We start from the raw sequence: 11,529 nt of genomic DNA on the forward strand, positions 1-11,529 counted from the left end.
TTTAAAAATTTGTGCCCCGCCCCCACTATGGCACATGGTAAAAAATGTCTGGTCTCACTCGAGCAGGATGAAAGCAACACGGCGAGGAAAAGCACACTACGGACTATTCCCGTAGAAAAGTATAGTGCTGAAGAAAATGACACCATTTATTATTTATTAATTTTTTTAAAGAAAAAAAAAACAGACGAAGCAGGCCCCGGGTTAAATGCTTTGGTGCCACAACTGTAGAAATCTCCATGTGACTGACGATGCCTCCAACGAGGTCGAATTTTCTTGACCAACTCTTCCCCTCCATCACTTCAGCTACTTCATCAGCAAGAAAACGGCTGCCACGCGCAAACCTCGACCCTTCAATCGCCAAAACCTCCCATAAACAGCTCTCACTCTGATTTGACGGCAGACCTTCAACTTTGACAAAGACGGGGGGAGGCGAAATATGGCGGCGCATAGCCCGGACCCGGCGGCCTGGAAAATGTCAGCCTCGTCCTCACATCACGATGCCGCCACGAATCTCTCTATCCTGGCCGAGGGCCAAACAGCAGCTCGTTTGATCCAAGCTCATGTAGCCGAAGTTGCCAGTTCGCCACGGCAAAAACAGCCCGCCGCGCCATCTACTGTCGATATCTCTGCCATTCCTTCTCGGGAGAGTCTGTATGTGGGCCTGGCTGCTCTTGATATCTTTCTTCAAGCGAACGTAACCGGGCCCGTGGTGCCTGCGGACAGGCTTGCGTTGATCCAATCGAGATTCAGCAAGGCTTGGACTGCGCCGTTATCCGCTGATACAGACCAGTCTGCCGCTCTGACGCAGTTGCATAAAGCCTGCTTGGCTCATCTTGAGGTTGATGGTGTCTCTCCTTACAGCCACATTCCTCACCTTGAGCTCTTCTCTCTGGCTAGATACGTTTTCAAATCGGTCCTAGCTAGCGAGACCATGACCTCCGTGGACGTTTATTTCCAAGATGAAGAAAGTCGCTCTGTCAAGTATAGCCTGTCATGGATCAGACTTCGCATCAACATCTGGCATTACAAACTACTTACCCAACCTAGTCTCGGCCCTGGGTCTAATTTCACAAAGAGCTCGCAATGGAGCGAGGTCCCCAGCTTGGTTTCTAGAATATTGATCGACATGGACACGGTCCGTGACCAAATAGCCGGCAACGAAGTGTGGTCTGAAGCAGGTTCATGGGGCCGCGAAGACAAGGCCTACTTCTTAGTTGAAGCTGCTAACAACTACATCCTCCTTGGACGCCATGGAAAGGCCAAGGATGCTCTCGAAGAAGCCGCTCAACTTACCGGACTGAAGTACGCCCTGTCCGGCGCTCTTGGCAAGCGAACTAAATTTCAAGAGAACAGTGTCAGTCAGCTGGTTGTCCTTGCCCGTAGCAGCACTGACCAGGATCTCATTGAAGAGGATGGAGGTGATGAGGAAAAGGCAAAGCCAGACGCGCTGAAGCTCAACGACGACACTCTCTTGGAGGAAATACAGTTTTCAACCCATCATGACAAGGACGGATACAAGGAGAAGGAATTGCCGCCTTCCTTGGCAGATGTATCCCCGGATAATCAACCCCAGCTTGCCCCCCTTGATCAAATCATACTTCTCACAGAGGCAACTCTGAAAGATGCCTTCTCACCCGTTGATACTCTAACGTCACAGGAAATACTACCCTACGCTGTTCGAGTCCTCGCCGATAAATCCACCAACTGGCAAATTTATACACAGGCATTGCTCGTGCGATCACGGATTGAAGTCCACCGCAGCAGGACGGTAGAACGTGGTGTATTGCAACTGCAAGCTGTGGCAGACCAGGTTCTTACAGACACAAATGTCGAAACCGAACTCACTAAAGAGTCCGACGAAAGGACAACAAATGAGAGCGACGTGCCGGCTATTCAAGTCACCGCCCCTGGCCACGAAAATGCGGTTCCATCACCCAAGGCCCAAGTTCCTACATCCTTCTTACCCGCTCCTAAAGCAACTGAATCGGCTCCCGCTCATGTTCGTCTCCGGTACATCGATGCCCTGTCTACACCACCCCGTTGGCATCTTGAATCAGAGCTCGCCTACGCGTGGGCTGGAGTGGGTTCTCTTACCTCCGCCCTCGAAATATTCAAGCGCTTGCGGCTTTGGGCGGAAGTTGCCCTGTGTTATGCCAGCGCTGCCGCCTCCGAGGACGAGGACGGCCGTGGCAGTGGTGGTGACGAAAAGGCAAAGTCTATTGTTCGCTGGAGATTGTTCCACCCCACAGCCGAAGATGCTTCTGCAACATCTGATCCAGACGACCAAGATGTTGAAGACGTCATGCATCTCAAGGCAAGCAGCTTCGAGGGCCCCGAACGAAGTCCTCCACCGCCCAATGCCGCCAGACTCTGGTGCATACTAGGAGATCTGGAAAACAATCCCAAGCACTATGAGCAGGCATGGATCATCTCTAAGCAGCGGTATGCTAGGGCCCAAAAGTCTCTCGGGGAGTACTACCTCGCGCAGAAAGACATGGTAAAGGCTCGCGAAGCCTACAAACTAGCCACCTCTGTTAATCGACTAAGCCCCGACCTCTGGAGCCGCCTTGGTGATATTAGCCTTCGCCTGGGACAATTTGACGATGCGGCAGAGGCATACAGCCGCTCTATAGGCACTGCTAATGACGTGGCTGGCGGTGAAGATGCCAGAACCTGGAGCAATCTGGGAAGTGCCTTGTGGAGCTTGTACTGCGAAGTAACTGCCGAGAAAAAGGGCACAGTTCCAGCAAACAATGAAACCAAAGCCGCTGCTCGCGCAGATGACGAGGAGGAGGACGACGTCCTAGAGGATCCAGGAGACAAGTCTCGCGACCCTGCCACCTTGTTATCCAAATCCCTAGCCGCCTACAAGAAAGGCGCGTCCATTGCCCACGACAACTGGCGAATCTGGGACAATGTCCTCACGCTCGCTGCTCGAATGCAGCCCTCCGACGTGCCAGACATGGTCCTGGCCTTCACCCACATCCTGCGAATCCGCAAGACCGAAGACGCCATCGACGCCGACGTTCTCACCGCCCTCCTCCAGGACGTAGTCATCTCCAAAGAAAAACCTGCCGGAACAGGCATCTACGAGCCACCGCGAGGATCCAGGGAACGCCTGGTCACGCGTCTCCTAGAAGAAGAGATCGTGCCACTCATCACGCACCGCGCCGAGCTATGGTCCCTTCTGTCTCGTCTTCGCACATGGAGAAGGGACTATGCGGGCGCCATTGATGCGTCTGAGCGCGCGTGGAGAGCAGCCGTGGGGTCGTCTGGCAGCGGTCTCTTGCCAGGCGAGGTGGCTGCGGACTCGGCAGATTGGACAACAGATCTGAAGGGATGGACAGAGGTGGTCAAGCGAACGGATGAGCTTGTATCCATTTTGGAGAACTGGGCACACGACGTCGACACGGTGGGCAGTAAATGGAAAGGCAAAGCGCGCAGTGCAATTCGTAGCGTCATGAGCCGCGGAAAGGAGAATTGGGAGGGATCAGAGGGTTGGAATACGCTGGAAGCCCTGATGGAGGGATTAAAGCTCTCGAAATAGACGTGTCCTCCCTCCAGAGGAGAAGACAAAGGATGAAGGGTGGATGGGGAATGGTCATCAAAGACGGAGAAATACGGAGACGTCTCGAGGGCAAATGATGCTGGTGCGATGATTTGTGTCAAACGACCCCAACGATATAAATGGATACATAAACCCCAGAGCCAACAAGAGTGGCGTATTATGACGTGAAAACAAGTCCTTCTTCCTCGCGTCTTGTGACTGCATGCGTCCTTTGATTGTCAATGTACGTTTGTGCATCACCCAGTACCTTTAACATAAGACGCCGTATTAATTCAAGGTGTGAACATTTTCCATGTCAGTTTGACAACGCTTCTGCCCCTATTGAGGCCTTCAATTGCTACCATATTTTGATAAAATGGCTCCTACACGCTGTACAAATCTTCATCACCGCTCTCATACCTTAGGTATTTAGTTTTCTCCTGCATCGTTGAAACCACGCATTCAAAGCCAGAACAGGTTGTCTCCAAACAGATGCAACAGCAGCAGTTTCGCAAACCACAGTTGCCTTCATCCCAAATTGCTGCCTCCAGCGAAGCTAATCATTTGACACTCAGCGTCTACGTTCAAACAAGGATTTTTTCCTAGGCTCGGCGTTCCTTCGAGAAGTAGAAGAGTGATGTCTCTATTTCTTGCCCTTCTTTCGGCTTGGAACTACCTTAAAGCCAGCGCCTTGGATTCCGGCGTCGGCGTCTTTAGGCTGGGCACTTCCGCTTCGCTTTGCGACTTCACTCCATCCACCTCCAGCCGCGGCTGTTTTCGCGGCTTCTCCTGGTGACTGTTTCTCTACAACACCCTTTTCAGCCAGCTTTTTTCGCCGCACATATTCAGCAGCGAAGCGATTGCCGTCCATTGTGGTAGAGCTGGCGTAGACGGCATCTGCAATTATGCTCGAGTCGAGAGGGAACATATTCAAGTCGGCTTGGAGCGAAGTTACTGTGACAGTAGGGTTAGTCCGAGACCTCGCCAGCACGATGTCTGCTCGTCTTGCACTGGCAGCGCATTGGGACTTACAATCGCACTTGAGACCTCCTCTGGACAGCTCTCGCACCGTCCATTTGTTAAACTCTTCCATTGCTACATTGGCCGGCTCAGCCTTACCACCGACGCTGCCAACAGTCGAAGCCGGCTTGCTGATAGGTCTACCAGGTGTTGGAGCTTGTGCCTTGATATTAGAGGAGCTTAGAGACCGTGGAACTTGGGCGGCCGCTGGTCCGTTTGGTACCTTGACCTTGCCGCCGGCACCAACGGTTGCCCAACCGGCAATGGATGGGCTTGCAGCCTGTGGTAGAGATGGAGAAGGTAAAGGATTAGGCTTGCCCGCGAGATTGGCATAGCTCTTGGAAACATTCACCGGCATCCCGGATTGACTAGCAGTATCCTTTGCTTTCTGTTTGCGAAACTCCTCCTCACGTTGAATTTCGGCCAATGTTTTCTTACTACTAGCAGAGCTAGATGTTGTGGGCCCAGAAGATGTTCCCTTGTTGGTCCCCGGCTTGGTCCACGGGCTAGAGGCAGATACAGGAGAGCCGTGTCCCCAGGTGCTCGTGGCAGGAAGACCCGCGGCAGCGGCAGCAGCGGCCTGCCTTTCCTTTTCTCGCATCAGGGCAGCCTCCTGCTCGATTGCAGCCTTGCGGAGGGCGGCGGCGGCTTCTTCAGCTTTCGCAGCCTTGCGAGCCTCAGCTTCTTGTATCTCTTTCAGACTGGGTCCCTTTGTCCCCTCTTGGCCTGGCTCCTTTGCCCATGGAGCCAGGGGTGGGGGTTGAGCCGCATCTGGAGTACCGCTTTGAGATCGGCTATATTGCTCAGGTAGGTTGGATCGTGCTCGTTGAGCTGTCGGCGCGGGCAGAGGTGTAGCGGATGAAGGAGGAGGAAATGGCATTGGCATGTCGGGTTCCACTGGCTGGACACTTGCAGCAGCAGCAGCCTGTGCCTTCTGCACCTGTTGGGTGAGCGACAAGGTGCCATCCTCAGAAATCTTCTTTTTCCCCTTCCCGCCCCGAGTAGGATGCTGAGGGGCGGAAGTGTCGAGGGTAGTGTCAACAGCAGAACTAGTCTCTTTCTCGCTTGCCAACTCAGTCAGCCGCTCTGCGTCATGCTGTGCACGCAATTCCTCAAATTCCTTCAGCCTACCACGGAAGCCCTCCTGGTCCTCGGCAAGTTGTTCGGTATCAGGAAGGCTTCCCCTAAATCCTGCGTCTGCGGCTTGCTGCTGATCATCCGTTACCTCGTCACTAGCACCACGCATACTTGCAAGAACCTCCCGCTCAGCCACAGATAGACCGACTAACTCGTCCACTCTAAAGGGGTCTCCGTTTCCCAAACTACCTCTCCCGGCAGTCTGAACCCCTGTTTGAGTATCCGGAAAAGAACCATGCTGCGGAGCGGCAGCTCCAATGGGCTGTTGCTGGGGGGCAACACCAATGGGTGACGTCATGCTGCCGAAGCTTGGCTGGCTTTGCAGACTGTGAGCGCTGGAATGATGCTGGAGCCCGGGGCCTGGCATTGGGAACTTGGGCATGGTCTGCTGGCGCATCATATACTCTCGCTGCTGGGCCATCATATACTGTTCCTCCTGCTTTCTTCGTTCAAGGTTATTCTGCTCCTCCGCCGTCAGCGTTCTACCAAAGCTGGGGAACACTCCGCTCAGTGGCGGGATGACACCACCACCTGTCGTTGGATTGAACGGGCCGCCTTGAGGAGCTGGGCCATGTGGTATACCGATTTGCGGTACCAGAAATGGTTCGCGTGAGTTGCCAATGCGGCGTATCAACTGACCAAGGGGTTCGAAATCTGAATCCTCAATCTTCTTGACTCGAAGATCAGGGGTAAAGAAGTTGGCCTTGTACCAATCGTTCATTTCTAGTCCAGTAAAAGGTCCCTGCATGTGCCCTTGAGGATCAAGATACACCCACCTCATCCTATCAGGCATAACCATCTGTCTCGTTTGAGTTCCAGAAGGGTCTGCACTTCCTTGGGCACCACCGAACGGAATACCACCAGTGACTGGCGTGAATGATTGAGATCCTCCGACCCCAACTTGTTGGACATTGTCAGGCGCACTAAAGCCTGTATGCGATCGACCACTGTCGCTTGATGGGAACAATTCTTCGAAGACGCCCCTGTTGGGTCGCATAGGGCTTCCGGTATCCCGTACTGGGCCAGGCAAATTGCCTCGGCCAATAGCTCCTAGGGGGTGGCCCTGCAAGGTGTCGTTCATGCCATGCTCTTGATCATGTCCTTGCATTTGGGCCTGCATCGCCGTAGGGAAGAGCGACCCAAGCTTGCTGCCACGGCCAATGCTTCCTGCGCCAAGACTAACACCAGGGGCTCCAAATACGTTACCTAGATTGGACAGGCCTGGTGACTGTATATCTCCAACTGGACTGAACAAAGAACTGCCAAATGGATTGCCAAAGCTGGGCCGTTCTCTGTCCGGCGTTCCTGTAGATGGCCCGGCCGGAGCTGGCCACCCGGACAAACCTCCCAACGGATAACCTTTTGCGCCAACGCTGGAAGTCTGACTGCGGTCACTACCCTCGAAATTAGGCGCACCGAATCCCCTGGATATAGACCCGAAGGTGGCTGGTGGTTCGTTGTGTCCTGCTGCCAGGGGTTGCTCGCCAGCACCGGTTTCCGCTTCATCATGTTCATGACGCTCCGCAGGAGGGCTGCGATAAGGATTGGTTTCTGAAGGACTGGCGGGTCCGTCGTGCCCTGGCTGGAGTCCAAGATTGAGCCCTGACATCCCAAAGTCGCTTGTTGAGCCTTTCACAGGAGTGCCAAGTACACCTACGCGACTGACATGGGAGTGCCCAGCCGAACTGGTGTCTTGTGCGCCACCCAGGACGGCACTTCCAGACAATTCGTCGTCACCAAATGGGTCAGTATCAGTACGAGGACGTGATCGCCAGGAGTGCTGTGATGGAGGGTTTTGGGTGTCGCCAGATTTGGCAACATTGTTATCCGAAGTATCCTTGGGAATCAAATGAGCTAAGCGACTACCACTCGCACCAGGCGCGGCGCCGCCAGCCCTCCTGTCCCCAATCGCGGATGAGGACGGCATTGTAAAGTTGCCAAAACCGCCACCCGCAGGGGTCGTTGGGTTCGAAGAAGGCCACATGGATATCATCCCGGCACTACCGGCAGTATTCGAACGCATCAGGTTCCCAAAGGGCAGCTTAGTGGTAGACTCTCGCGCAGCTGCTGCGTCGGTTTCGCCGTCATCTGGCTCAGACTCTCGCAAGTCATTGCTTCTCCGTTGCGTCCATGGCGAGGAATCCTCCCGAGAAAACCTGTTCGCTGTAGTTGGTGAAATAAGGGCACCACTGAATGGGTTCGATTCAATAGTTTCGCGTCGTCGGGTTCCCGGTCGCGTAGCGGATGAGGGAGATATGACCCCAAACGAGTTTCCGGAGCCCTGGGAAATGGAAGCCTTCCGGCCATTCACATTTCCCTGATGGCCGTCTTTGTTTTGCGTTGGGGGTTTCAGAGGCGAGTTGATCTCGGTAGAAAAGGCCTGAATCAGAAAGAATGACATTAGTCCGCTGCGAGACAACACAAAACGCAAGCGATTGCCTCAGTCGGAAAGCCTACCTCCTTTTCCTCTGTCGAAAATTCGTGCAAGCCCATGGGAGCAGTATGTCCATCATGGTCCCAGCAGGCACCGGGTTCCTGTGGAACATTACTGTCGTTGGTCTTTCCCCAGCCCCTTACATTGCCGCCATTAACGTGTGTCGGGTCCCATCCTGGTATAAAGAGGCGTGTCGCATCATCACCTGGCTTTTGCGACCGATAGAATCCCAACAGATCATCCTTGGTGTATCGTGCAGGTCCAGCGTCGTAATTTGAGGGCAGCACTGGGGTTGTGTCAACGGGCATTGGTTGCTGGACGGCGTGGTCGGTCGAGGGAGCTGACTGTGAAGCTTGGCCGATGGGGGTCGTTGAGGAGCGTCGGAGAGTGAGGGTGCCATTAGCAGACCGGCCGTCTCTGCGCGACCTAACCAGAAGAGTTAGCGATAGTTGCGCAAATTGAATTTCGCTTATAGCTTCAAGATGATTGTGAAGAGATATACGATAGAAGCTGGGCATCAGGCGGCATCCGCACTGACCACACGTGCCCATCGATCTGGGAGACGCGGTGCGTTGAAGTATGCCGCGAAAAAAAAAGGGTAAATAAAATGAAATTGACATGGTGCCATTGCCGCAAGGGAAGCGTCTCCAAGATAAAATTCAAACAATATGGTCATTACAGAAACATCAAGCATGGAAAATGCGCAGGCATCGGCGGTGGAGGAAAAAACAATGGGCAAATATCGAACTCACCAGTCACCTCCAGCAGCTCCCCTTCCATCTCCTCTGCCGCCCCTCGCATCCCGATTCGCATTCTGACCAGCTGCAGCCGAGGCAAAGCTGGAAGGAAGATTGGACGTCATACTGTTCTGCACCCACGGGTCGTGTGTTGTGTGTTGTGCTAGAAGGTCGCGCCTCGTTAAGGGTTTGTTTCTTTCGTCCGTGTTTGTGGTGGACGAAATGTCAAAAAGGGCGGATGGGTGAGTGTGGGTGTAATACTGATTGTACAAGTAGAGGTCGATGCAGAAGATGCTTTCGGAGCGATTAAGCAATGCAAAAGTACGCGTAGAGGGCTGGCGGTGAATTCGTGTATGGCATACAAAGCGTAAGGTGGAAGTTGACGGAAAGCTAGTCGAGCTGTGAGGCTAGTAGGTGGGAAAAACCTGAGGTTTGGGCAAAAGGCAAAATTGCAATACGGAGAAGTCGAGGTGCAGCCACTTGGTGCCACTTCCATGGCGTCGACGCAGGTTGGCAGGCGCCGGAAGACAGCGCTGCCAGTGTGCAGACACTGACCAAAGTGACGGGGATGGCGGGCCAAACACAAGTGGCTGGATTTCAAGTCCACCACCAGCTCTCCAAGTCCTTTGAGTGGCTGGAAGTTGGGAGGCATGCAACGCTAAGCCGGAAGAAGCCCCTCCGATCTTTAACCGACGCCGCTTCGTGAGGGCTGAATCCTAACGTGGAGAGCACTTGAGCATATGTGCAAAATGGCAGGCAATATGCGTGCAGAGCGCGTGCTTCAAGGTTTGCGCGTACCAGGTCCTGTATTAGGTTCTCAAGCGACTCACGCGGGTGTAGGGTTGGACGTTTAAGCTTTGATACCAGGTCACTACCTCAGCAAGAATAAGTTTATACACACTCGAGACGAGAATCCACTTTTGCAACTCTGCTTTTGTAACGGAATCTTATGTTTGCCTTTCCCAAGGCCCCAATTAGTGGTGAACTCTGGCCGTGTTTTTGACTTCCAGTGCCCGGGGACGTTCTTCCAAAGCCCTTGATGGACGCTTAACATCAAAGTCAGCTACCATGTCTAGCGTATAATTTTTTGGGGGCATTGATGATTCTTAGAATGGGGATCACGAGGCATCGTGTCCACGTTTTGTGACCCTTCGGGAAGCGTGATTGCACCGGAGAAGCCAGTTTCTACGCTACATGGTGGCTGCACGTTGATCTGGTGGATTTTAATCTTATATACCACTAGTGCTCTAATGCATGTTTGGTTGAAACCGATCGATTAGTCACACGACAGCTTCATTCAACAAAATATGTCAAATCTGTGAACCCAGAGCCTGTGGACAGATCTTCCGTCTTCTGCAAGTTATGTTGGTTAGGCTGTAAATCGTTTCTGTTGACGACTTTCCAATGGAAGTGGAGGGAAGATTTCAAAATGCTGGAGTAATTGAGTCGAAAGGGCATGTCGTACAGAAACCTGCCAAAGTGAATCCTTGAATGACGTACTCCTGAGTCATCTATTGCCAGTTTCAACACAACCATGCTACTGTGATGGGCATGGCGAAAATGGGACTGAGATATGGGTGCTAACTGTGACAAACGGGAGGGATGTCTGACGGATTTGACTTTGCCCAGGATCTACCTAAAGCAGAGTGATGCATATCTCAATCCGCATTGCACAGATGGGTACAAAGTGGATTAAGCAAAGCCGGCCTGATGAGCTGGAGGTAACCAGAACAGAAGCCCGGGATACTGAAACTGCTCTAGAAGGTTTCAGCATAGGCTTTCGTGCAAAGCTGTTCGTCCTAGGATAAATGACGTGTCCGTCCTAACAGGCAGTTCTTAAAGATCGGGGAGAAAGTGCTGCTTGAATTTTCTGTTGGCGCGGTCCGCGGAACGAAGCATCAGTTGATCCCCCAAGACTTCAAACACAAAGGGTTTCGAATCAGAGGCCGTTTGGGTCGTCTCGGGCCTAACTTCAATACGGAATGTCGTTCCTTCTTTGGGGATAATTTTGATGCCCTTCTTTTCAGTGATTATCTCGATAACGAACTTGCGATCGCGAACAATGATGCCCTTCAAGCCCACACGTCCCGGACATCGGCTTCTAACGACCTCAGTAAGCGCACCATGGAGTTCCGCGCTGGCCAACTTGGCCGCTGCCTCGGGGCCACGGCGGAATATATCACGCCCCAAAATCTCCCTCGCATAGCCTTGCCATAGTTCGTAGAGTGGCTCATATATGCTGTATTTCTGACCGTCCTTGGGGATGTCGTACAGCCCTAGCTTCCGCCGTTCTCGAGATGAGAGAGGCTTCGGACGGGCCTTGCTCCTTGCCTTTTTTTGGTCCCGAATCTTTCTCCGCGCAGTTCGAGCATTGACTGCGGCGGGCGGGGGGGAAGATGGCCGAAGATGTAGAGCACGGTGTAGAATTTTTTCATTGTAGATGCGGTTGACACTATCTGGAGAATGGGCTCTGGCAAGAAGATCTTTCGTAAGCTGCTGGGGGGTTGTTGCCGCCATATTTGCTGGCCCGTGACAATTATCGCAGACTCATGCACAGATGGAAGATGTCAGGAATTGTATAATGTCGTAAAAGCGTCGTTTTAGCCTCAGCGGGCTTCGAGGAGGCGTGGTGTGACTATGCAGATATCTGGCTG

General features: G+C 53.1%; 3 protein-coding genes across 3 annotated transcripts; 1 reads left to right on the plus strand and 2 right to left on the minus strand.

The window, feature by feature from the left end:
* Positions 1-436: 436 nt before the first annotated feature.
* On the plus strand, positions 437-3,547 carry G6M90_00g073610 (uncharacterized protein; the record flags this gene model as incomplete). Its single annotated transcript, XM_014690218.2, has 1 exon — positions 437-3,547. One exon carries the CDS (start codon positions 437-439, stop codon positions 3,545-3,547), a length of 3,111 nt encoding a protein of 1,036 aa, XP_014545704.2.
* A 643-nt stretch (positions 3,548-4,190) lies between these two features.
* Positions 4,191-9,000, minus strand: mpd2 (GYF domain-containing protein mpd2; the record flags this gene model as incomplete). The annotated part of the gene is made up of 4 exons (XM_014690217.1): positions 4,191-4,501; positions 4,580-8,084; positions 8,162-8,564; positions 8,891-9,000. 4 exons carry the CDS (start codon positions 8,998-9,000, stop codon positions 4,191-4,193), a joined length of 4,329 nt encoding a protein of 1,442 aa, XP_014545703.1.
* Positions 9,001-10,711: 1,711 nt separating this feature from the next.
* On the minus strand, positions 10,712-11,392 carry POP4 (Ribonuclease P protein subunit p29; the record flags this gene model as incomplete). The annotated part of the gene is made up of 1 exon (XM_014690216.1): positions 10,712-11,392. One exon carries the CDS (start codon positions 11,390-11,392, stop codon positions 10,712-10,714), a length of 681 nt encoding a protein of 226 aa, XP_014545702.1.
* Positions 11,393-11,529: the final 137 nt, after the last annotated feature.

Source organism: Metarhizium brunneum, chromosome 4 (assembly GCF_013426205.1).
Source record: "Metarhizium brunneum chromosome 4, complete sequence".
Lineage (NCBI taxonomy): Eukaryota > Fungi > Ascomycota > Sordariomycetes > Hypocreales > Clavicipitaceae > Metarhizium > Metarhizium brunneum.